Source organism: Pholcus phalangioides, unplaced genomic scaffold (assembly GCF_987345545.1).
Source record: "Pholcus phalangioides strain wild (caught in Gottingen) unplaced genomic scaffold, Ppha-v1.0 ptg000014l_1, whole genome shotgun sequence".
Taxonomy (NCBI): domain Eukaryota; kingdom Metazoa; phylum Arthropoda; class Arachnida; order Araneae; family Pholcidae; genus Pholcus; species Pholcus phalangioides.
In genome coordinates this window covers 3,909,998-3,935,955 of record NW_028301607.1, presented here as the reverse complement: position 1 = coordinate 3,935,955, position 25,958 = coordinate 3,909,998, and the positions used below count along the sequence as shown (strand labels likewise).

Genomic DNA, 25,958 nt, shown 5'->3' with positions numbered 1-25,958 from the left:
GTGAACCAAATGCCCAACGAGATGGTCGAGAAAAAGTTGCCAATAACCAATGATTAATATTAAAATTGTATGCAATAATTTTCTTGTACGTATTTGCATATTCTTAATGAATGCAGTGTTTGTGTGTTGCCGATTTATTTACGTTTAGTTGACAACAATTTTTGATCTGTAATTTCGTTCGCGAGTATTCTTCACAGTACACATAGTGACAATCGATGACGACAATGGTTACCCAACCTATCCAACTGGGCAGGCCAAGAGTCAAATCGTCGAATTGTGAGCGAGTTGTAGATTTTATGAAACAAAGCTCTGTATAGTAAACGTTCACTTATTAAAGTTGTGGCTTAAACTAAGTGGCCTCGTGAAACAAAGTTTTGAACCAAGTAGTTATGAATTTAAGTTTGGTGCAAACTGATCACGGAAGACAGCTGTGAGCAAAAGTAGTCATGAAAAAAAAATTTGCAAACCAAGTTGTCAAATTTTAGTTGTGGGCTAAGAGATCATGATGCAAAGTTGTAAAGTATCATGGAATGTCAATAATGATGATTGTGGACCAAATGCTGTGATAGATATGAATATACAAAGAGTTATAAGTAAGTGGTCATTAGAGGTAAACAGTCATGAACGGAAGTGGTGGGGTCGATAGTGATAAAAGTTATCGGCCTAGTATATGATCATAAATCAGAGTTATGGACCAAGTGAGTGGTCATCAATCAAAGACTTGATCATCACTCAAAATTTTTTTTAAATTGGCCAAAATGAGTGGTCAATAATCAAGAATGTGGTCATCATTCAAAATTGTGAAAATTGGTAAAAGTGAGTGGTCATCATTCGAAATTGTGAAAATTGGTAAAAGTGAGTGGTCATCAATCAAACACGTGGTCATCACGGAAAATTGTAAAAATTGACTAATAAAGTGGGCATTAATCAAATTTGTGATTATCACTTAAGATTGACCAAGTCAGTGATCATTAATCAAATTTGTGATTATCACTTAAGATTGACCAAGTCAGTGATCATTAATCAATCGTGGTCATCACCCAAGATCGTAAAAACAGACTAGCGTTAAATTAAATTATTAAATTCAATTAAATTTTTTAATTTAATTCCTATTAATTAAAATTATGATAATCACTCAAAATTGACCAAGTGAATGATCATTAATCAATCGTAATCATCACTCAAAATCGTGAAAATTGGCCTAAGTGAATAGTCATAAAATCTAAATTATGGTCATCAGTCAAAGTTGGAAAAGTTAGTGGTCATCAGTCATAGTTGCTGTCATCACATAAAATTTTAAAATTCTGCCAAGTCAAAGTCGCGTTCATCACTCAATATTGTAAAAACTTGTCATAGTGAGTGGTCATTCATCACTCAGAATTGGGGAAATTGGTCAGACAGAGTGATCATTTATCATATTTGTGGTCATCACTCAAAACCGTAAAATGGTTTTGATGGACAACAACTCACTTGGATAACGTGAGTTGTTGTCAAAATTGTGAAAACTGGCCAAAGTGAATGGTTATTAAAATCAAAGTCCTGGTAATAGTGATTATGAATCAAAGTTTTGTATTTTTTGATCACATAAATGTCAAAGAGTGAGTCAAACAAATCAATAATAACCAAGGTTCCAGACTGATTAGCCATGAATCAAATTTATGAGGCAAGTGGCTGTCATTGGAAATTATGGGCCGTCAAGTCCATGAAAAGATTGAAAGTACAGCGAGCCCTCTGTTTACGAACGCCCTGGTTTGCGAACAATGAAAATGTTTCGGTTTACGGACACAAAAGGACTTCATCTCGGGGGAAGGGGAATAGTTTTACATTTCCATTAGTTCTGAAATTATTTCTCTCATTAATTTAAAATTTACATTAATTATGAAGTTATTTCTTATATTAGGACCTAGCCTGGCCACGCCGGAAGGCTCACCCGAGCGAACAAGCCAACGAGGGAAGCCATGATCCAAAACCTGGCGCCTGGCCACAGAGAACAACAAAGGGCTCAATAGAGCTACAAAGACATCATAAGAGCTCATCTGTATAAATTTTGTATAATAGAAATATTTAAATCTGTATATGCCTTTTTTTCATGTAATGCATTTTATATGCATAATAAAGCACCCGACACCGCCCAGCCACCCTCATCCGGGGCAACGGCTAAAATTGACAATGGTCGATAGAGCCTGGGCGGTGCACGGTATGAAATGAAGAAAAACGAAATATTCTAATGATTCTCTCGTTAGTTTCCCGTAATGCACAGGACCTGATGTAAAAATTACCACTCGAAAACTTCAGGGGTGCCATGAACGGATTATTTCATTTTACATTGATTCTTATGGAAAAAAAATTGTTTCGATTTTTCCAACGGACTTCGGGAACGAATTAAGTTCCTAAACCGAAATATGTTGCGCAGTCCACAACATTTGGAACGTCAAATGCCAAAAACTCTGGCAATTCCAACACTGCATTCATTCGCGTCATCAAATAACGGAATCTCGTCAAAAACGGAAAACCCGGGCAGATACGCTACCAAGAATCCGATACTGCATCGATTTCATTCCACTCAAGCACTAACTAACTATTGTTGGCTAATCTTGGCAAATGTAAAAAAACAGCGTAGAGCCATATAAGCATCATTATCAATTCCTTTTTTGTATTTTTATCCTTCGAAAAGGACGAAAGAAACCACACGTAAAAGGGATCAATAATTCGGCCATTTGTGTTGAGCCGCAGCTAATGAGAAGCATCACGCGATCGACACCAAAATGTTCTGTTTGCAGTAAAATATACGAGAAAAAACCAAAAAAAAATTCCATTCTGGAACTCATAACATGAACAAAACAGACATTTTGGTGAATACGAATACGCATAATGAATTCCAGATGATATCGTACTGTCCGTCAGCTTTCAAGTACCGCTCATTAAATGACGTCAAACTGATTAACTAATGGATTTATACTATTTTGTTTCTTTCTCACGGGCTTCCGATTCCAATTTATGCTTGTTATTCGGCTGTTTTGAACTGATTACACCTGCCGTGATTTATTTTACGACTTTTCAAATAAATTCCGGGAATAATACATATTTTTTCTGAGGCCGTAACCAAGGTTAAATCTGAAATGATGGTCTTTATTCGGTCTGAATATTTTTTTTACCTGTGTGGCAAAGCAGCTTCATTGAAAGAAGGTACCTTATGGTCTAGGCCAGCGGTTCCCAACCTTGTTCAGTCCGCGTACTCCCAGCTGGCTCGGTTCCTTTCCGCGTACTCCCGACTCCGAATCCTCCTAGGCATCCCCCTCCCCCCGCCCCGATATATTTTTTCATTACACAGTTTTTATTTTTGATGTAAGCAAACAAATTAACACAAAGATTGGAAAAAAGAAAAATTAATGTTATAATTTGAAACTCTATTGAATTACAAAGTTTTGAAAAATTAGGCACAAAAGAGGATAAATGCAATCTCAAATCCGGAGCTGCGTTCAATTTGCTTCTATATTCATTTTTTGTATAAGTATACGAAGAAAACGCCCGTTCAACAAGCTCCGTGCTAACAAACTGCAACAAAAACATTATGGATTTTCTAGAACGTTCACTGTATTCGTCACCTCGACGAGTCCAAAAAACTGACTAGGCTCACCATTCCGCCATTGAAGAGATTCTTCAGAGTGGTATCGGATGCGAGCTCCAGCAAGTCTACTTTCCTGGAATCGACAATGAAGCCGGTTCAAAATGCTCTTCTTTGAATGGGTTAGGCACTCACCAATCACCCATTTCCGGCTCACAGTCATGAATGAAAGTCGTGGGGTCGATAGTCATTAATAAAAAGTTATGGGCCCTAGTATATGATCATAAATCAGAGTTATGGACCAAGTGAGTGGCCATTCAGTTCTGAGTGAGTAGTCATCAATCAAAATCAAATCACCGTTTGAAAAATATTTTTCAAACGGTGATTTTAATCCTTCCAAGTGACCGACTGTTAAATTTAGCTCGGCTTGTGACAAGAAATCGTGAAATGCTTCGAACACTTCCAAAAAAAAAGGGCTACCTCGTGCCGAAGTTCGAACAGCCGTGCCAGGACTTACCCAGAGACAACCACCTAACTTCGGTGGTGTGCAACAGCAATGTGTTGTGAAGGCCGTCCACAACAATTTACACAACCTGCAGTTGCTAGGATTCACCTTGATAAAGTTGACAACTTTGACCGCTCCATCAAGAACGTTTCGCAAATTTGGAGGCAAAGCATTCGATGCAGGGAATCTGTCTGTGAATATAGCAGTGAGTCGATATTTCATTTTGGCAGACGAATTCTGCCACGCGTGCACGAAGGCCCGAGTAGCAGCAACATTCCTTAGGATTTCCCTCCATCTGTGAAGAGCCAAACGCATTTTGACCATTGAATTCTTTTTTTTTTCAACGAAATAATGATTAATTGCTTAAAATAAGTCTTTAACAGTCGTACGACCCCCTTCAATGGGTGACAAATAAAAAGGATTTTCTTCGAATTCTCTATCCAAGCACTTAGCAAGTAGCACAGAATATTGCGCTAAAAACGTCGGTGCTTCCGTCGGCTCCGATAGAAAAACATTCGCAACCTTTGACGTGACTTACGACTGTGCTCTCAACATCGCCTGACCTGTCCCGTATTCTCCGAGACACCGTATTATTTGACAGAGGTATTAGGCTCATTATGTGAGCACTTTCCTCTTGCAGGCGCATGCATCTGACAGCATCTTTTGATGCACGGTGAAGTTGAATTTTCACCAAATGGTGTGATTTTTTCCCCTCTTCTCTCAGTACGATAGGTAATGTAGTAGGAGGCAAGGCCGTGAAAAGGGGGGGGGATTGGAGGTCTGGTACCCCCCCCCCTCCCGAAATATGAGAAAAAGGGAAAAATATGGCCAAATCGATTGTTCTATCACTTTGATCGCCCCCCACCCCGAACGAAATTTTTATCGACGGGCTTGTTAAGAGGCCTCGGTAGCTTTGACAGCATCACTTTCGGCAGATTCAAAACATGTTTACACGTTTACAGGTGCACGGTACTTCATTTTGGTGTTTCAGTCAACTCCCGCTTCCGCACGGATCCAGTTTTTAGCCACTCATCCATAGCGTAAATCACGTGAGTAGTATAGGTAGCTTGGTACAAAATTTGACGTAGAAAATTGTGGGAATGACGCGCACACGCCTCAATACAAACACCCACAACAAAAGTTAGGCACAACGCGAATTAATTAATTGCCCTTCGTTTTTATGAACAGCCCGGCATATGCCAACAATCATATCTAAAACACCGAGGAAGAGCGATCCAAGAGTGCGCGAATCCTGATCATAGGTCGGACGCGGGCCGGTCCTTCCAGCGGACGCAACCCCTCTGCTATAGAAGATTTTATTGATAGGGAGGTCAATATATTATTACAACTGGCAATATTAGTGAAGAAACCTCTACCTCACTTTTTAAACCTACCTTTTAAAAGTTATTTTAATTCTTTTTAAATTATTTTGTTCTTTTTTATAGACGGGTGACCGCCATTACCATTTTCTTTTCGCGTACCCCCGTATGGGAACCGCTGGTCTAGGCAATAATATACGCATTGAAAGTTGTGGTCGTACGTTTTGCTGGGAGATGGGGGGTGGGAGGAAATGTAGAATTCACAGAAAGTTATGCGCCCAATTATTTGCCTAGTAAACAGGTTATCGAGAACATCTTGCTGAAAATTGTATAATGCAAAACAATACATAGCAGATACACTAAAATCCGTTGGCATTGAAGAAGAACTTCCGGGTTGCAGTTCGAAATACTCCGTAAAATGAAGGACCCCGAAAGAAAAAAAAACAGCATTGGTATTACCAGAAAGCATATTGACGAACCCTTACATTGATACGAGTAAGGGAGAAATTTGGGATCCCGTGATTGGTCGCAATCAGTGACGAAGGTAATACGTTGCCATATCGGTGGAGTTCTTGGCAAGATTAAGATGAAGGCAGGAATAGTGATTTCTGCTTTCGTCTTGAATTTCGCCAAGAACTCCGCCGATGGTGACGTACTACCTTCGTCACTCACCAATCACGGGATCCCACATTTCCTCATTACTCATATCAATGTAAGGTTTGATAACGTGCGTTCGGAAATACCGCTGCTGGCGATGGATGTTCGTAGTTCTTCGTCGTTTCTACAGCAAAAATACGTTAATCCTCTCCCTTTGATATTCAAAGGCGTACCCTACAAATTCTAAGCCCCGCAGTTATGCGTCTAATGCAGTGTTTCTCAGAGTGTGCGTCACGGCTTTTAGGGGGCTTCAAGGGACTTAGTGAGTGAGTGGTCAAAGGAGTGACATTGAGAGTTTGCAAGAATGACCAAATGAGTGACCTACAGAGTGTGAAAGCATGTTAATGACCTACAGAGTGATCTAAGCACGTGAGTGTGAAAGCATGTTAATGACCTACAGAGTGATCTAAGCACGTGAGTGTGAAAGCATGTTAATGACCTACAGAGTGATCTAAGCACGTGAGTGTGAAAGCATGTGGATAACTAAACGAGTGATCTAGGGCAGTGGTTCTTAACAATTCTTTCACAGGGGTTCTTGGAAGCCTGTGGCCCGTATGATTTCTTTTATGTAATTGGACGGAAGGGTATAAGTGAAAATAAAAATGAATCGGTAAACCATTCACGGCCCGGATGGACCTATGTCAAGGCCCAGTACAGAGGCACTGCATCGGTGGTTGAGAAAAACTGATCTAGGGCGAGCATTCTAGATCAGTGTGTAAATGATAAAAATGATGTAACTAAAGAGCGACCTATAAAGCAGGGAAACATGCCAGTGAGCGACCAAAGGAGTGGCTTAGAGCGTCTGCAAGCATCTGAGTGACCAAAACAGTATGCAAGTGAGTGACCGAAACAGGGTAACGAATTCCAGGAAAAATTAGTCAAGAAAATCAGACAAGAATGGGAGTAGGGCCACAAAATTCGTGTAGCCCATAGGCGTCTAGCCAAAACCATAAATGCGCCTCTGACAACATAGCACTTCGAAAGTAAAGGTTTAATGCCAAAAACCAAGGTTTCTGAAACTTCGTGGGCGCCTCCATCAGAGCCAAAGATCCCAATCCACTTATTCCAATATTGTCAACATCGGCTGCCGAACAGATATTTCTTGGCTCACAAATCATCTTACATAATAATAAAACTTGATGATGTCTGGCACGCTAACTAGATTCATACCAAACTGAGTGTTGCGTGGAATCTGATTCACCTACACAGGGAAGCATGTCTGCCAAAATTTCATTTACGTGTGTGACGCCATTTTGTTTTTCTAGATACTTTTCTTCATGACGCAAATGCATATCAGAATATGCTTTTTTAACAAGTATCTTTTCTCAACTGGGAATCCGCGGAACACTTAAGGTTCCGTTCTGGGAGATCGCAGTGGGTCTCTCGCGAGAAATTTGCATATACCTCCAGTAACGCTCGCAGGTTTTTCATGGGGTTCTGTAGATCAGTTTTTCTCAACCCTTTTCACAGCCCATGGCCCCCATTTGGACAATAGTAACTTCTCGTGGGACCCCCCCCCCCCGTCTTATGCAAGGCCCCCATCCTCATCTAAAGGTGAGATCTTTTCTACTTATCGAATTGAGTTTAATAAAAGCTAAATTTATAATTCACGAAACTTTACAAATAATATCGATCTATGTAACCCTGGGCCATGCGTGGATCCAGAGGGTGGGTGATCATCCCTACTAAGGGCCGAATTATACGGGAAAAATAGGTCTGTGTGCAAAATGCTGGAGGATCCAAAGTACCTACACAATAATTCGACCCTCTAGATCATAGTTTCCCAACCTTTTTTGTCCCACCGCCCCCTTCTTCAGAATTTTTTTTCTCCTATGCTATCCCCCAACGCAATCTAACCCATAGGATCCTATGTTACACCCGTAGTTTCTATCGCCCCCGAGGGGGCGTTAACGCCAACGTTGGGAATCACTGCTCTAGATGTACCACACTTAGTCCACGCCAGATCTGGGTTAAGAGTTCAGTGAGCTTTTCCTTCTTGTGGTGGTTTTATGCATGGCGGTCTGAACATCATGGGTCCTTTGGCAAAGGGATGTTCTGGGGCTCCCATGCTTAGCTGGAAGTAATGGCTTACAAATTTATATACATTCGGAAAATATAGTACTATAGTACGAGATCACATCTTACAAGCCCCATATAGGTATTATACCCTGGGTATACCCGCATCAGCCCGAGGGTAAAGTTAGCCCTGGTTCTATGGACAGCTCTGCTAGATTCTGAAAGTGGTAATATTTATTTCCCCAAAATATTTCACTCCTGGAAAAGCTTTATTTTCCTTCACACTTCTCTGTGGCCTTTTACACCTCGTAGCTCCCACTTTCACCTGATTTTCACATGGAGGCCCCCCTTAGAATATCCCAGGACCCCAAGGGGGCCATATGGCCACCACAGGTTGAAAATCACTTCCCTAGATCCTTTAAGTTATTTTAAGGGTTCCCTAAATGCAAAAAGTGTAAAGTCAAAGAAACTTGAACATTGGCGATTTTGATTTGGTAAAATTTGGAGTATTTTAACTGTTTTCAATTTTTCCTCACCCCCTTTAAAATGCGTATACAAAAGTATTTTTACAATGAAAGTTTGTGTAAAAAGCCTTGATAATTTAATTATGAATAGTCGGAATTGTATTGAACAATTATATTATAATGATAGTTTCACTTACCAATCGAAGTTGTAGTAAAATACTGAAACAACAGAGAAAAATAGATACCTTTTAATGAAAGAAGTACAGCATCACATACATACGTACGCAAATATAAATTTGTTAATGAACCGTAGTAAATAGAACGATGAAGCTCGAACTCACTCTTGTTTTCCATGAAAACTTGCGGGTCGTATGAAAAACTGGAGCTTTCTATGGGAACCCCACAATGTGCGTGTTCACCCCTCTGCTGTAAGTTGATGATTGAGCGGATTCCTTTTCTGTATCATGGATTGAGGGGAAAACAAGAAATTATTTGATCGCAATTATTTTTGCACAATTACTAAATTTAATCAACGCAATTTAAATGACATAATTCACAATTAATGGAAGAAATAATTCCGGAAAAAAATTAATGAAAGCTCACAATTAATGAAGTACTAATTTTTGAATTTTTGAAACAAATAATTTCAGAATTATTGGAAAAAATAAATTATAAATCAATGAGAGAAATGACTTCACAATCAATAAAATAATAATTGCATAATTATTGAAAGAAATGATTTCATGATATGTTGGGAGCGAAAATAATTTCCGAACAACCAAAATTGATAATTAATGAAGGACACAATTTCAGAATAAGTTAAAAGTCTTCAATCATTTTTGTCCCCCCGAAACTCGTGGCTCCATCGGGCCCCCTTCTAGTAAGATGCCACGAAATCATATGTGTTGGTGGCCCGCGGGCTTCGTGGGAAGCTTCAATTTGGCCCGCCTTGTCTGGAAGGTTTAAGACCGATATCAATATAACAATAACGAACATTTGCTTGTAAAAGCATCTGCTCAAATGTAAATAAACGAATTTTGCAGAGTACCAGATTATCATGACTGCAGTGCTCTCTATGAACTGAATATTCAACTAATATTTTTCTTTCCCCTCTATTAAGAACATTTCTCTTCGTAAGAACATTTCTCTTCAAATTTTGATGTATTTACAAACTCATGAGACTTCCTATTATATACGTGTGTAAAATTTATGTTTTACATACGATTTATAAGTGTTTAAAATATAAAAAAAATATAGATATTCATGTTCAAAATTGATAATAACTATGTATTTACTAATTTATGTATAAACATTGTAAAAGCTTGGGGGGGGGGGTCTGGTCGACCGATGGTGCGTCGGATTCCGTGTTTAACTGAATGCAGTTAAGACGGTACTACACATAGTTGCTGAGTTTCAGCATCTCGGCGGAGATTGATCCGTAGGACAGCAGAACGAGGCTCCGATTCCGCCTTCCCCAGACCAAAGAACTTTCTACGCATGCTCGGACCTGCGGTTCCGGGCCTGTGAATGATCTACATCGAGAGAGAAAAAAAAAAAAAAAAGAGCGAGCAAGCGCTCTTGAAATCGAACTGGTACGGCATGTCAAAAATATTCTCTAGAATTCAATTGCACTTGATTCTAGTGGTGGGTTGACCACAAGGCCGTAGCGTGGGGAGGGGGACTCGGGGGTCTGCCCCCCATGATAAAATGATCAAAAAAGGGGAAAAGATGGCCAAAAATATTGTTTCATCGCTTTGGTCCCCCACCCCCCGAAATGAAAGTGGTCCCCCCCTCGAACGAAATTTCTGGCTGCGGGCCTGGTTGACCACAATATCGGCCCTGACAAGAATCCATTTTTTTTCGAGAGAAAAAAGAATTAGTGACCTGCTCTTTAGCTTTCTTTTCGTTTTTTGATGCTGGTGATGTCTGGTGATGATTCTGATTAGTGTAAATATAAAATATTATAGGAGGATGAGTCATTAAAGCCCCGCTCACACATGCATATATTGCGGTAGCCTTGGGAGCTCTGCACCCGCTTGACGACTTTTCCCTTCGTAACGAAAGAAATGGAGAACAGTCATTGGTAAAATTCTCGAAGAAGCGGGTTTTAAACCAGCTTTTTCCATTTCCCATGTGAACGGGACTTAAGTAAGTCATATATAAATTGATATAATATATCTTAGAGTAGTAACGAATATACTGTACTTTCAAATAATGTTAGTAGATGACAGCATTATCCAGCTTTATGATATTCATTTCATATCAAGTACTCGCACGCATGCGTAGTTCAGTTTCAAAATGGCGATGGTGTGCTCGATGATTGTACGATAGAGGATCAGCGTGCTGTTGTCCGATTTTTGTGAGCAACGGAAATATTCACGAAAAGAAATGTTTCCTGTTTATGGAGAGAAGTGTTTATATCGCGTAAAGCAGCGCACAATTGTTCCGGGAAATTTTCTCAAGGCCGCTCGAAAATTCGTGACAATGATCGAAGCGGGCGTCCCGTTTTGATTGAGACAGAACCAACAGTGCAGCGGGTGGAGGGCATGAGTTCATGGCCCCCCACATCCTGAAACCTGAAGCAGGGCCGCTAGGCTGGCATCTTTTACGGGCACCCCGGACCAGACTTTCACTTGCCCCCCCCCCCTCCTTATGATGAATTTAAAGCGTGAAGAAGACAAAAAAATTATAAAAATCCTCCCGGGTCCCGGGGCTGGAGCCATGTCAGCCCACCCCTTGTGGGGGCCATACATGGGTTCCCCCCCCCCCCCCAGCGTCAAAGGTGGAGTCGACTGATCTAATGTGTATACGAATTGACATCATCATCATCATCGCCCCCCCAAGCAATAATGACCGTGCCCCCACCCACCCAGATTTCCAAGTCTATCTCCGCCTATGGTGATGGAGGAATTGATTCGGGCTGATCGACATATACATCTCGCCTGACGCAGGAGACAATACAAAAATTTGGTTGAAAACTTCTTTAACATTCCCCCCCCCCTCCCTCCCTACAGCCCTGACTTATCCCCAAGTGATTTTCATCTGTCTAGTTCACTAAAACACCATCTTGGGGACAAACACTTTGCTGATGATGAAAAGGTTTAAGATGGAAGTCCTAATGTGGCTGGGACAGCAACCGAAGGAGTTTTATCCAGCTGGTATTGGAACACTGATAAAACGATGGCACAAATGCATAGAATACTAGTGGAGATTATGTGTTGGGAAATAAAAGTAGTTTTGAAATGATTATCACTGTAAGAGTTAATTTGTAATTGTCTTTTGTGACTTACTTAATGACTCGGGCCCTGGTCGGGCACGTGTATAATTAAGGCTATTTCTTGAAAAAAAGAGCCCTTTTAGTCGTAAGGTGATCCTATGTATTCACCACCACTTGATGCCTGCAAACCGTTATGGCAAAGTGCACTACTGCTACTGAATCGGCAGGGTAATGATGAAGGGGGCTTGATGGGTTATAACTACCCATTGGAATCCCGGTATCTCCAATTATGGTTTTCACAATATGCACATTATGAAATTAGTTACAATTATATAATTAGTTTTATAAAAGATATATAATATTGCTGCGTAGATGTACGTAGACATCTATTGCCAAGCAAGTTGTGAGCCTCAGGTGGGTAGATGAAATCGACGAACAATTCATCGATAACAGTTAGTAACCGAATGAGTGAGAAAATGAGCAAGTCATTGAGCACGTATGCGAGGTAAGGAGTGAATGTGTGAGCAACTCATTCTCTCGCTGGCCATTCGCCCCCTCACTCATTAAGTCGGGGTAGCAAATAGAAACGAAAATTTACTCTGTGGCCGGGAGGGGGGCAGTGCTCATTTCGGCACCCCCTTTCATTGTAATTTTGAACGATAAACAGCAAATTCAGTGCCGTTCTTGATCCAGTGCCCAGGGCATCAAGCCCATCCCCGCCCCTGCCCTCTCCGAATAGCAGCCCTACATTCGGTCACTCATTCAATCACAAGTCGTATAAATATCGGCCCGGAAAACCCTGTAATTGCTTGTTTGGACCTCATTGTAACATTCCGCGTTTGTTTCAAACCACAAATTAACAGAAATGTAAGTCTCCCCCCCCCCCTTTTACAACATTTGGGCTAAACATCGGTCTTAAAATGCGTTATTGTAGCCAGTGAAAGATGGAATTCCGCAGAGGAATGTGGACGAGGTGCATGTGTGGTTTAGTACTAGTAGCCAATGAACTGGTAGAAAAAAAAATGAAGATAGAGAACAACACACTAACTCTTTGAATTGTTTGATGATTTTGTACTTTTCGATGAGAGCGGTTGAAGGACGGGCCATCGTCACGATGTCCTCTGTGACCCTGAAATACACAAAAATAAGCATGACAAGATTCCTCCCTGAAAGTAGGACAAAAAAATATACCATACCTCGCGGCGTAAATACTGGTCAACCGATGATTCTTACCAGCACGAGTACAAGCCATATATCGCCATGTCTCCTGAGGACCAGAAAGAAGGGTCTTCGAATTTACATTTCTTCCCATCACAGAATATAGAGCAGTTGATTTGTTGTGATGCTGTTGAGCGTATCTTCTCCGAGAATATGCTGTACCTATTGGATTTTCAAGCATAATTTTGTTACAAGGTGGCATTCATTGATGTGCTGTAACTATTTGTTTTTCTTTCTTTTTTTGTGGAAGTTAATGGCACATATATCCAAGACGTATGCATGCTCTGCGTATACTTACTGTACTGTAGGAAGAGTGCCTAGACCGAGAGTTCGAGCGCCAGCGAACCTCACGGGCTTTAGGTCCGATAACGTGCTATGACCGCTTGGATGCTGATCTTGCTCGGAGCTCATACTTCATCCTTGAATAAAGCACATTCAGCATATATTTATCATCATTATACTTAGATTTATCATCATTATAATTGGATTTTTCATTATCATTATACCTAGATTTATCATCATTATATATACAATTGGATTTTTCATCATTTTGCTTAGATTTATCATCATTATATATACAATTGGATTTTTCATCATTTTGCTTAGATTTATCATCATTATACTTAAATCAATCTTTACGTTGAGGAAATTATAATTTTATTTCCACTAGGAAAAGTTCGATTACCCGGTCTCAATATCAATGGATGACTTCAAAAAACACGAAACATGACCTCCCATCAACCCAGAAGCAGATTTATGGTTTTGCCACCCAAAATTTCGTCGCCTTTCTTTCATTCTAGTCTAATTCTGTCCACCACAAACATCCCAAAATTTTCGCCTGGAGCACCAGCCCGCTTAAGAAGCGGGGGAGGGGGGGGGGAATGATAGACGGAGCATTCAACCCACATGGAGTAAATACGTCCATCCCTGTAAATAGAAGTAATGGATCCTGTGTCCAGAAGTAATGGATGAATATTTATAGAAATAAATGTCTTTTGTGTTTGTGTGAGTATGAGTAGAACTTCTGTGAATAATAAGAGAGGTATAAGGCAAAATATCTGTCTTTATGAAGAAGAAATCTATCAATTCACTTACTTTCTGCCTGATGTGTCATATGCCAACTTTATTCGTTTCGCATTTGTTTACTTTCTTCCATGTTTCTGTTTCGTTTGTTTACTTTCTTTCTTATTTCTGTTGCGTTTGTTTACTTTCTTTCTTATTTCTGTTGCGTTTGTTTACTTTCTTTCTTATTTCTGTTGCGTTTGTTTACTTTCTTTCTTATTTCTGTTGCGTTTGTTTACCTTCTTTTACATCTCTATTTCGTTTCCCCCCCCCCTTTCTTTCATATTTCTATTTGTTTACTTTATTTTATATTTCTGTTTCATTCTGTCATTTTATTTTACTGCAACTTCCCTCTTCCTTTGTGTTCGGTTCTTTCCGCTCTTTCATTATTCCCTTCCTGTCATCGTTCGTTTTCGTTGCTGTCTTTCTCATTTCTTTTCAATCTTTTTTCGTTTTATTACTTCTTGTCACTGTTTATTTCCTTTTTCCCCCCTTCTTTGATTATCCCCTTCCCAATTTTGTTTATTCTTGTTTTGTCATTATTTATTTCCTTTCTGTCTTTGTTTATTGTGTTTCTAGCTTTGTATACACTTCTGCTTCCAGGTCTGAAGAGTTCCGACACCTCATGCCGGAATGAAATCGCTGGTGGCACTGTAGAGTGTGTTTATCAGCAGTAGAGAGTGAGAGTAGAGACAAAGGCATTCCCCTCATCGAGAAGGCATGAAAATTATGTTCAACGCCGCCAACTTAAGAGCATCCCAGTCCCCTCCTCCCCCGCAAAGTGATCTTTCTGTCCCACCTGTGGCTAGAAATACCTACTACCAAATTCAAATACTTGCGCGCAAAAATTGTAACCAGGTATCATTGCCCTCTATACCAGAAACTCGGCGGGCCAAAGTTCAACCGTAGGCTTTTTTGCCTCGTCCAAATAGGCTGAATGAAGGAATGGATATAGGCACGAAACACCACAGCAGGGTGGTGGCTATAGATACAATAAAGATGAACAGTATGTCCGCGGACATACTGTTCACCGTACCCCGTTGAATTAAGACCCACGTAGCAGGACTAACATCAAATTAGATTGTTGGTTTCATTTTTTTGCCTTGGCTGCGTATATTCCCATATCCAACTTAAATATTCAGTTTAAAAGGGAAAAATACTCTGCCTATAAATCATACTTGGGTATACTGATCGATACGCTATCAAATAAATGTCATTTCCTCGATGTTCCTGAATCAATGAAAATGAAAAGCTATCATCATTTTAAATGTTACTAATAGCAAGTATGAGGAAACAATTTCATTATTATTGTTCTTTTCATTTCAAATAAGTCCGAGAAATGTATGAGAGCCCACCTGCTTAGAAACATGATATCGTGGGCGATTCGTGCTCTTCCCATTCATTATCAGCCATTATTATTATGCGTAAAACAACGTTCACGGAATAAAACTGACCACCCCGTGAAAAAAAAAAGAAGTGTTTATAGCATATGTATATGTGGATCGAGCGCATGTGTTCAGACTGGTGTTTTCACTTGTTTCCAAAGCAACTACACCAAAAATACACACACAACAAGACGTACTCAGACAACAAAATGCTCGAAGAATGTTCATTGGATATGTGGAAAGCCCTTTTCCATTTGCGTTTTTTTTTTTTTTTTTTAAGTTTTTTTTTAACCCTCTTACAGGGAATTTTTCCCATTTTCACTCTATTGACCGAATTTTCCCGTATTTTTGTTTGTATCGAGCCGTAACCATTTCATTGAGTGCGAAAAAATATGGATATTGATGGTGGCGATTGACCTACCAGAAGTAATGGATAAATATTTATAGAAATAAGTGTGTGTGTGTGTGTGCGCGCGTGCGTGTGTGTGTGTGAATAATAAGAAAGGTATAAGGCAAAATATCTGTCTTTATGAAGAAGAAATCTATCAATTCATTTACTTTCTGCCTGATGTGTCATTTGCCAACTTTATTCGTTTCACATTTGTTTACTTTCTTTCTTATTTCTGTTGCGTTTGTTTACTTTCTTTCTTATTTCTGTTGCGTTTGTTTACCTTCTTTTATATCTCTATTTCGTTTCCCCCCCTTTCTTTCATATTTCCATTTGTTTATCTTTATTTTATATTTCTGTTTCATTCTGTCATTTTCTTTTATTGCAACTTCCCTCTTCCTTTGTGTTCGGTTCTTTTCGCTCTTTCATTATTCCCTTCCTGTCATCGTTCATTTTCGTTGCTGTCTTTTTCATTACTTTTCTATCTTTTTTCGTTTTATTATTTCCTGTCACTGTTTATTTCCTTGTTCCCCCCTCTCTTTGATTATCACCTTCCTATCGTTGTTTATTCTTGTTTTGTAATTATTTATTTCCTTTCTGTCTTTGTTTATTGTGTTTCTATCTTTGTAAATTCCTTTGCTGAGGTCGTTTTTTTTATTCCCGCCTGTTTCTTTTCAGTCTTTGTTTAATCCACCTCCCCGTCCCTTGTTTACTATCTTTCAGACTTTTTTTTCTATTCCTTTCGGTCTTCATTATTTTCTCCCGTGCTTGTTTATTATTCCCCCATTGTTTTTTTTTTCCTTTCTGTAGTTCCTTTCTTTTAGTTCTTGATCCTTTTCCCTCTCTGTCACTGTTTAAATTTCCTTTCTGCCATTGTGTTTCTTTTCTGTCATTATTCATTCCCTTCTGCCTTTGCATATTACCTTTCAGTATTTTTTCATTCCTTCAGGTCATAATCGTTTTCCTTTTTGTATTTGGTTATTCCCTCACGGTCACAGTTTATTTCTTCTCTGTCATTATTTATTTCCTCACTATATAAATATTTATTTCCTTTCTGAATTGTTCATTCTCTTTCACTGTCATTGTTAATTTCCTTCCTATCATTATTCCTTCCCCTCGTTTTCCTTTGTTTGTCATCTTCCAGTATTTTCTTCATTGCTTTCGGTATTAATTGTTTTCCGTCTGTGTTTTTTATCCTCCCTCTTTTCATTATTAATATCAATCATTACTCATTCTCTTTCATTCTTTGTTTACATTTCACACATTCGTAACTTCTTTTCATTTTCTTTCTACTTTATTCGTTTATCTTTATTCTTTTTTATCACTCCTTCAACTCTTATCTATTTTTTTTTAATTATTATCCTCATTTTTCTCATTCATTTTCACTTCCTTTTTTTTGTTTTTAATCCCTAATTTTTCTTTCCATTTGAAATTTTTTATTTTCATCTTTTTTTCACTTATCTCCCATTTCTTTGTCCAGTTCTTAAATGCTGTATCTCAGTGTTTCTATTTTCTTTTTTCACCTTTGCTCTTTTCTACGCATTTTCTCCCCTTTCTAACAATTTGTTCCTTTTTTTTTCATCTGATAATATTATTTTTAATTCTTAAAAGACCTAAGTAAATACTCATAGGGAATGAATTTAGAATGAATAAGCCAGGAAGATACTCAAATAGCTATTTATGCACACAGATACACACGTTATTCATATTGTAAGAGTAATCATGAAGACTCGATGTGTGTATAAACGATAATTCGTTTAGCCATTACAGAGTATAATTTTGAACATTAAACGGGAGCAAACATATTTTGTAGGCCTACTCTCAGACGAGGGAGCGAGTGTAAGCTACAGTAATTAATTTCGCATGCATGGTTCATGAATATTCAAAGTCTCGGAAAGTTGAAGCAAAACATTCTATTTGACTTATCCAGTTCCTACCGAAGCATCGAGGTTGTTTCCAGGACCAAAGACATTATGAAAACGAGAAAAATCTCACCCCCACGCTCTGATTCCGGCTCAAAAAAAACCTATTTTTCAGGACCATGTCTACAATCGTATCTTCGAGTATATATCAGCAAATCATGTACTGACATCAACCCACGTCATCCCAAAACGGAAGAAAATTTATATTGTAATATTTTATTAAGCTCTCCATTTCTTTTCCGACTTATTTCCTGGAATCCGGCCAGGAAAGTAGCGATTCCTACTGATAAGTCATGTTATACTTTCATATACACATACACACAGAGAACATGAGAACATTCCGCCCGTTTCATTGAGTACCACTGAAAAAGAATTAGAAGGACGGGGAAAGGGGATATCTCATGGACTATGGACAGCAACACTTTGTCCTTTTCTCCTCCTCTTTGATTTCTATTTCGGACCAAATAGTCGTCAATATATTTCTTTCTTGTTTTTATCCTCCAAGCTGCTGTCTCATAACATATTTTGTGAGTTTTTTTTCACCCCGAATCGATTGCTAAAGGCTCTTAGATTTACCAACAAGGGTGAGCGGAACGCGAACATTGAATATTACAATTTTCACTCTCCTCATTTATTATAATCCTCACCTCGTAGTGGACATGATTAATAATCCTGATAGAGGAGAGAGAGGTAAAACAAAAAAATACGCATGTGTGAAGGTCAAAAATTATATTCTGCGGAAAAGAATGGACCAGAATGGCCAGGATGCTAATTATAAATGGAGGGGAAAAAATATTACATTGAATAATGTCCAAGACCATGGCGTTAAATTTATACCGCCATGCGTGTGGAGTAGCCATAAATTTCCTTCAATTTTTCTCCGATTTCTTGTTGTTTCTTTACTTAATTATTTTTCGCGTAAGCACTTGTTAATGACTATAAAACGAGGTCAGCTGTTCAGTAAAAATCAACATTATTGATCGATATACCTTGGCAGGTTGTGCATCGTTATAATTGAGATATTGGATATATGTCCACGTGATATGGGATAATTTCACATATGTGTGTGTTAGGTTTGTCACTTGGTAATGAGCTATAGGAGGACTCGGCTCTGAATCGTATTCTGTTAGTCGTACGCCGTTCCTGAACGGAGGATAGGATGAAATATATATCGGTCAACGGAACTGCAGTTAGCTCCGCTTAATCGGGTAACGGATAAACGGATGTAATCCTTTTGGAATCAAACTTTTCCCATACAGACAATGTTAAAGTTTCCCGTTTAGTATACTACACTCATGTCCATAAATTAAGGATAATTCAGAATCACACGGAAATCGAAATCTAAAGAATTATCACACACATCTGCAAGAATGATATGCAAATTTCAGGAAGCCACCAGATGATGCCGATAGTACGTCACAATGACGAGAGTGTAAGAGGGGGGGGGGGTATATAAGGAATGGTGGCAAAGAAGTAAAATTGTTCACAAGAGTTCTGTAAGGCGCTCAGTGCCATAAGCGTATAGTTATGACACAGAGGACGCATGCGGATGATTTTTTACGTGGTAGAATTATCGGCCGCCTGGAATGTGGGCGTACTCAGATGGAAGTATCCGAGGAACTTGGAATTGCCCAAAGTGTCATCTCCAGGCTTTGGCAACGATTCCAAGACAACGGAAATGTCAGTAGACGTTACAGTACAGGTCGCCCCCGAGTTACAACGCCGAATGAAGACCGGTATTTGGCAGTAACTGCCAAAAGAAGCAGACGGAGCAGAGCATCCGACCTGTCTCGTCAGCTATCTGCAGCCACGGGTACCACAGTTTCAAGGCACACCGTGTACAGACGTTTGGGAGATATTGGTCTATATGCTCGCAGGCCTGTCAGATGTGTTCCGCTCACGGCAACTAACTGTCGGCAGCGATTAGCCGGGAGTAGAGAACATGCAATGTGGACATCGTCACAGTGGGCTTGTGTGATGTTTTCCGACGAGTCCAGGTTTAGCTTGCAGTCTGATTCACGTCGGACTTTCATATGGAGAACGTCAGGTACCCGTTACCACCAAGACAACATCATTGAACGACACCGTTACGGTGGTGCAGCATTGCTCGTTTGTGGTGGAATTATACTGGGTTCCAGAACAGATCTGCATGTTCAAACCGGAACCATGAAAGCCCAAATTTATCGGGGCATCATTCTGGAACAACATGTACGTTTGTTTAGGGGTGCCATGGGCGCAGAATTTGTGTTTATGGATGACAACGCCCGTCCTCACCGAGCAAACATCGTAAACGAATGCCTCGAATCTGAGGATATAACCCGTATGGAATGGCCAGCATTCTCACCTGACTTGAATCCGATAGAGCATGCGTGGGACATGCTTGGCCGACGAGTTGCAGCCCGTCAACCTCCTCCTACATGTGTACCGGAACTTCGGAGAGCATTGCTTGCTGAGTGGAGTGATCTTCCCCAATATCAGATCGATAATTTGATACTCAGCATGTGCCTAGGCGTTGTAAGGACTGTATTTCATCGCATGGGAGACATACAATGTGTTAACCATCATACCAACCATGTAATAGTAAGTTTTTGCAAAGGAGATATTTTTTACAATTGCTCCAGGGAGCAAAAATCGTCGTTTTTTACGAATGGTATCATACATACACCATCGTTTTTGTTCTTTATGTGTTGTTTAATAAATGAGCTTTATGAATAAGTAACGTTTGTTTTTGTTTCCGAACCTTTATTTGCCGGAGCTGGCATTACCCTCAATTTATGGACATTAGTGTAATTTCAACTTTGCAACGCTTCATTGGATATTATCACTGATACACACGATAACTGTAAATACATAGGCTATTAACCAAACTGTGCATAATATTTTTATTAGATAATGTGTTTCTCAACCTATGGTTCACAGCGATGATACAGGTGGTTTGCAGGCAGACTGGATTAATACTAAGACTTATTTTGATTCTATTTTAATGAAAAGTGTTTTTATTGATATTGGTAATGTTTTTATGGGTGCAAATAAAAAAATTAGACCTACATACTTAGGGTAAGCACATCTATTCGAAGAAAATACTGGAAATTGCAATACTGCCGATTTTTGAATTCAAATATCTCTGCAAATATTGCACCTAGATACGTGGAATTTTTTTGGTTTTCATCAGGTGAGACAGCAACAACTTCCTAATTGGATTTTCGGACACTGAGTGGCCGTATGAAAAGTTAATTATTATTATTTTTTAGATAATTGTTCAACCCTTTGCAACATGAATGACGTAGCTGAAATTCATTCAAGAATGACTTTATTACAGTAGAACCCCTTTTTTAACGAATACCGTTATAGCGAAAATCTCGTTTTAACGAACACTTTTCTCATTCCCCATATAAGTTTACGTATAAACAATACAAAAATCTTGGAATTCCATTATAACGAAATTTCGTTGTAACGAAGTGATCTATCCCGTCTCTAGGAGTTTGCTATAACGGGATTCGACTGTCACCGTTTTCTTGCTGTCCCATTTCTAAAGCGGCCAGTCGATTGTGGGTCACTCTGTATGATCCACACATTTCAGGATTGCAATAGCTACGAATGTCTGGATAGTCGTGAGGATACAAGGCAAGATACTCAACGAGGTGGCTGATAAAAAGATGCCCATAAAAATATGGATATCATATATTTAAAAAATACAGCAACCCCCAATTATAAATGCAATTGCAAACAATATATACACATGATAATATATGGATAGCTTCATGTATATATATCTATATACATGATAAAATATTATACAATGCCCATAAAGAATACTTATGGTTGTCTTATTCTAAGAATGGACAGAGCTTCTCGATTTAACACAACATGTTTATCGTATTTCTTATTAAACGTGTCAATTGTGTTACAATTTACTACCTCCGGGGGGATAAGCTATTCCATTTATGAACAACCCTATTAGAGAAAAATTCCCTGCGACACCATAACCTTGCATTGTCCCTCACCAATCGATACTGGTGTCCCCTTGTAAAAGCAGTCATGGTCCATCCTATCCACCCCATTGAAAATTTTGAACACTTCGATCATATCTCCCCGACACCTACGTTCGTCCAATGTAAACATATTCAAAAAATGAACTCTCTCCTCATAACTCAAGCCCTGTGTGCCAATAAGGACACGCGTAGCTCTTCTCTGCACCCCTTCAACCAATTCTATGTCCCTCTGTAGGTATGGTCTCCAAAACCTTACAGCATACTCCAGTCCAGGACGAACAAAAAGAAGGCAATATAATGAAGACTTACCTGTACATTTTTTTTTTGTCCGTTGTTTGTTGTGTAATGCAGTGAAATATCTTCCAAGAAAACAATCAGAATCAATCAATTGTTCAGGATATCGATTCCCAAAAAAATAAACGGATCTTATTCGTTCTGTCAACCGCATCCGATGTCGAAATCAGGAAACTCTATCATTTCAGCTGGCGTCAAACTCGTCATGAGGTTCCCCATTTGATTCAACGTAGATTCCAGAAAACGCTGTAAAAAAAAAAAACCAGATAATAACGTTTATCTTCACCACCTAAGAAAACAGTTTGTTAAACACTAATTTCTACCGGTATCTTCCTGAAAGTTTTTGAGTCTTTTTCCGTAGGAACTGTGTTGATGTTTCCCTCAAAATGAGTTCCTGAAGTGGTTTCGAACCTTTGCCGAATCATTTAGCTAATTCATAATACGACTAGATTGTACACAAAATCTATCTATATACAGGGTGATTATAAAAAAACTATGACAACATATGGGCCCCTAACTATCATACCATTCACAGAAACTGAATGAAATTTTGGCATAAGGTATTTTGAGGTATGCGCTCAAGAATGATATGGAAAACAACGGTGTCACTCTAACAGTTACGGTTACAGTGAGAAAATTTCGAAAATATCAAATGGCAACACCAAGTTTTTTGTATTGGAATGCGATCTCCATACTGAAAAACACTAAATAGCGTTGAAATGGCACCTGTAGCACGAAAATCCCCGGAGCTAGGCAAGGAAAAAGTAAAAAGGACTTTGCCGTGCACCAGAGCATTAATGTTCGTTTCATTCGTCACACCGTTTCTTCGGCTGAGATCCCAGCCTGATTGGTCCTCCACAAGGTCATGTGGAAAACACAATAAAATGCTTTATTTTATGCTGCTTCTCTGTCCTTATTGGTTGTCCTCACTTTTAGCCTATCTACCGCCGGTGATTTTCATGCTACAGTTGCCGTTCGAACGCTATTCAGGGTTTTTCACAATGGACATCACATTCCAATACAAAAAAACTTGGTGTTGCCATTTGATATTTTCGAAATTTTCTCACTGTAACCGTAACTGTTAGAATGACACTGTTGTTTTCCATATCATTCTTGAGCGCATACATCAAAATACCTTATGCCAAAATTTCATTCAGTTTCTGTGAATGGTATGATAATTAGGGGCCCATATGTCGGGATAGTTTTTTTATAATCACCCTGTATATAAAATTGATTTTCTGTGTGTATGTTCTCTATACAAATCTACAATTTTAGATCGATCGTTGCCAAATTTTGCATATATACCAAATGGCACCCGACTTGAACGACAGGCTACTTTAAAATTTCGTCAGAGCAGGGCAAATGCCCCAAACGGGCAACAATGTTTTCTGGGCCTCAACAGTCACTTTCGGAACGTTTACTTTGGTTATTACTGTGGTTCCCTAGCAATGCGTTGCTTCTTGCGACAGAGCCTGGGTGTCTCGCGGTTTCTCCAGTTTCTCCAGCAATGCGTTTCAGACGTCAATATATGCCTTTACAATGGTTTGTCACTTCTTCAACGCTGCCGGAATATGAATAATAGTTTATGCCTTTATAATGGTTTGCCACATTTTCAATACACTCAGTAATGAGGCTTTTTGAATAGACGTGATAATCACCATCAGCATCGCTTTGAGGGTTGGGAAAAGGGGGAACCCTCATAGGAATCAGTGTTAAAATTGCCAATTTTAGCGTAGAAATGCGAAAATTTCGTGGGGTTTTCTGTCACATCAATAATTTTAGAAATCGAATTGGATTCTCGATTTTTGATATATTGAGTTCGCTTAGAGATACGAAGCCCAGGAGATTAAATATGAATAATTAGCCGGACCTACTTTTGAGTTGGATATCCATGCAATAACATTGATTTCAACTTTTTCTTTACATTTTCTCAAGCATGAAAATTAATGTCTCCGTATTGTCTTTTAATAACTGCATAAATTCACATAGTTTAGGATGTTTTAAAATTAATTATGGACCTTTTTGTCTCTTTCATGAGCCGCGCAGGAATTCGCCATATTGGTGAACTTAGACACGGTTTGCATGTCCCTCAAAGAAAGAGGGAGATATCACGTGATCCAAAAAAGCCTCATTGAAGAAAACCCGGGCAACGCCGGGTATTATAGCTAGTATAAAATAATAATAATAATACAACATACAGTGTTTCCGTGTGCTAGAACTTCCAATTAGTGAAATGTTCCGAAAAGGCATTAGCGAAAAATTATATTTTTTTCAATGAAAGATTACCATGTTTTATTGCAGAGGACTTGAACCTTTTTCCGAGTAAAGAGCACTGCCTGTACCCAGCAACAAAAGAAGAGCACCCTTACAACAAGGTTTGTCATGACAATGCATGAAATCAGGATGATTTTTCAATCCTTCAATTTTTTAGACAGGAAAAAAAAACGGCCTATAGGTGGCGCTGGTACAAGCAACTTCGGTGGAAATATGCAAATGAGACGGTTATAAAAACTTGCGGTCCTAATCCACAATCAGTTCACCGTTGTAAACCGTGTATGTGGACCTGCTGCCCTCTGCCGTTGCTGAATTTGTGACTCCTCCCTGCAATGTGGTATACCCTGTGGTGACGTAGAACACATACTGCTGTAATAAACGATTTGAAGGCATTCTGTTCGTTATTTGCGTATCTTTTCTTTGACTTGTGTACGTCAGCGCCACCTATCGGCTGTTTTGTGAGTCATTTTTTTTCTGTCTTACAAAAATTCCTTAGCGACTAATGAATATCCGGTAAAAAAAACCTGACACAGTGGCCCCTGTTTTTGGAGGGTGGACTGGGGCCTGACGCACCAATATGCGTTGAGAATAGGGGTGACTCGAGGAGATATCTGTACTTGTGCGGAACCTATTTTTTGGTGTCCCCTGCCCACGTTCTTTTTTTGTCGGCAAAGCCTCTCACTTTTCCAACTCGAATTTCGCACTTCTGATTTTGGAGCTGAATGTTTCTTCCTCCACTCATTTCGCAGTTTAAGATGTCTGTCTCAGCTTCTTTCCCAACTGAATATTTCTGCATCTGCTCCATTCGCAGCTGAAGATATTCACCTATGCTCCATTCGCAGGTGAAGATATTCATCTCTGCTCCATTCGCAGCAGCTGAAGATGTCTGCTTCTGCTCAGGAACGGATCCAGGGCTGGGGGCGATAGGTAAGAACCGAATAATATTGGAAAATTTTCCTGTCGCGTAAAATACGGGACGATCCAACGAACTTGCACAATTCGCTTCTCCCGACACATCAACCTGGATCCGCACCTGGCGGTGCCCCATACAGCCGCGCAGGTCGCACGCCAAAGAACCGTCCCTAGTTAAGAACACCGATTATGGTTTCTTTGCTGAATTGTTTCCAACTCTGCTTCAACATTACAAGAGGGTGCCCACATACTTGCTTGACACAACTGACCAAACATCTAATTATGGCCTTGGGTCTACGATGGTCTTAAGGTGGCCTTGATGTACAAATGGGTAGGGGCAGAAAAGAGAAAGGAATCTCTGCCCGTGCGGGATCTATATTTGGTGCCCCCGATGACGTTACTCAGCTCAAAAAAATTAATTCAACTTCCAACTAGGATTTGGCACCCTTTCCTAGAGAGGTACCCCATGTGGCTGCACAAGTCGCACGGCCTCTGTAGGGACTGAAAGGCTTCAGCCTAGTTTCTTATAATTATTGTTTTTCATACTATAAATTCTCTATCGAGGGACCAGTGAAAAATCTGGCCTCTAAGGCCCCAACAAAGATCCCAGCCTAGCGACCCCTGCTGCAGGACGTGGGTGCGATAAATGCATCCAGTCTTCCCGCTAGGCCAGTATGTCCTATAGATATCGTATCTAGGAAGTAAGGAGTCCCGTATATATCGGGTGACTGGAAACGTTACGCCGTCCGCCAATAGCAGTTTTTTTTT

General features: G+C 39.6%; 1 protein-coding gene across 1 annotated transcript in view; it reads right to left on the bottom strand.

Moving 5' to 3' along the window:
* The window catches only part of LOC149077995 (protein tyrosine phosphatase domain-containing protein 1-like), a 111,133-nt gene that overhangs the window by 25,662 nt on the left and 59,513 nt on the right, over positions 1 to 25,958 (bottom strand). The window contains exons 2-7 of the mRNA XM_089241553.1: positions 22,020 to 22,250; positions 13,260 to 13,380; positions 12,977 to 13,123; positions 12,792 to 12,872; positions 8,868 to 8,983; positions 8,724 to 8,745 (exon numbers count right to left, since the gene is read on the bottom strand). Coding sequence (XP_089097679.1) covers positions 8,724 to 8,745; positions 8,868 to 8,983; positions 12,792 to 12,872; positions 12,977 to 13,123; positions 13,260 to 13,372 — 479 coding nt within the window. The 5' untranslated portion in view covers positions 13,373 to 13,380; positions 22,020 to 22,250. The remainder of the gene's footprint in view (positions 1 to 8,723; positions 8,746 to 8,867; positions 8,984 to 12,791; positions 12,873 to 12,976; positions 13,124 to 13,259; positions 13,381 to 22,019; positions 22,251 to 25,958) is intronic.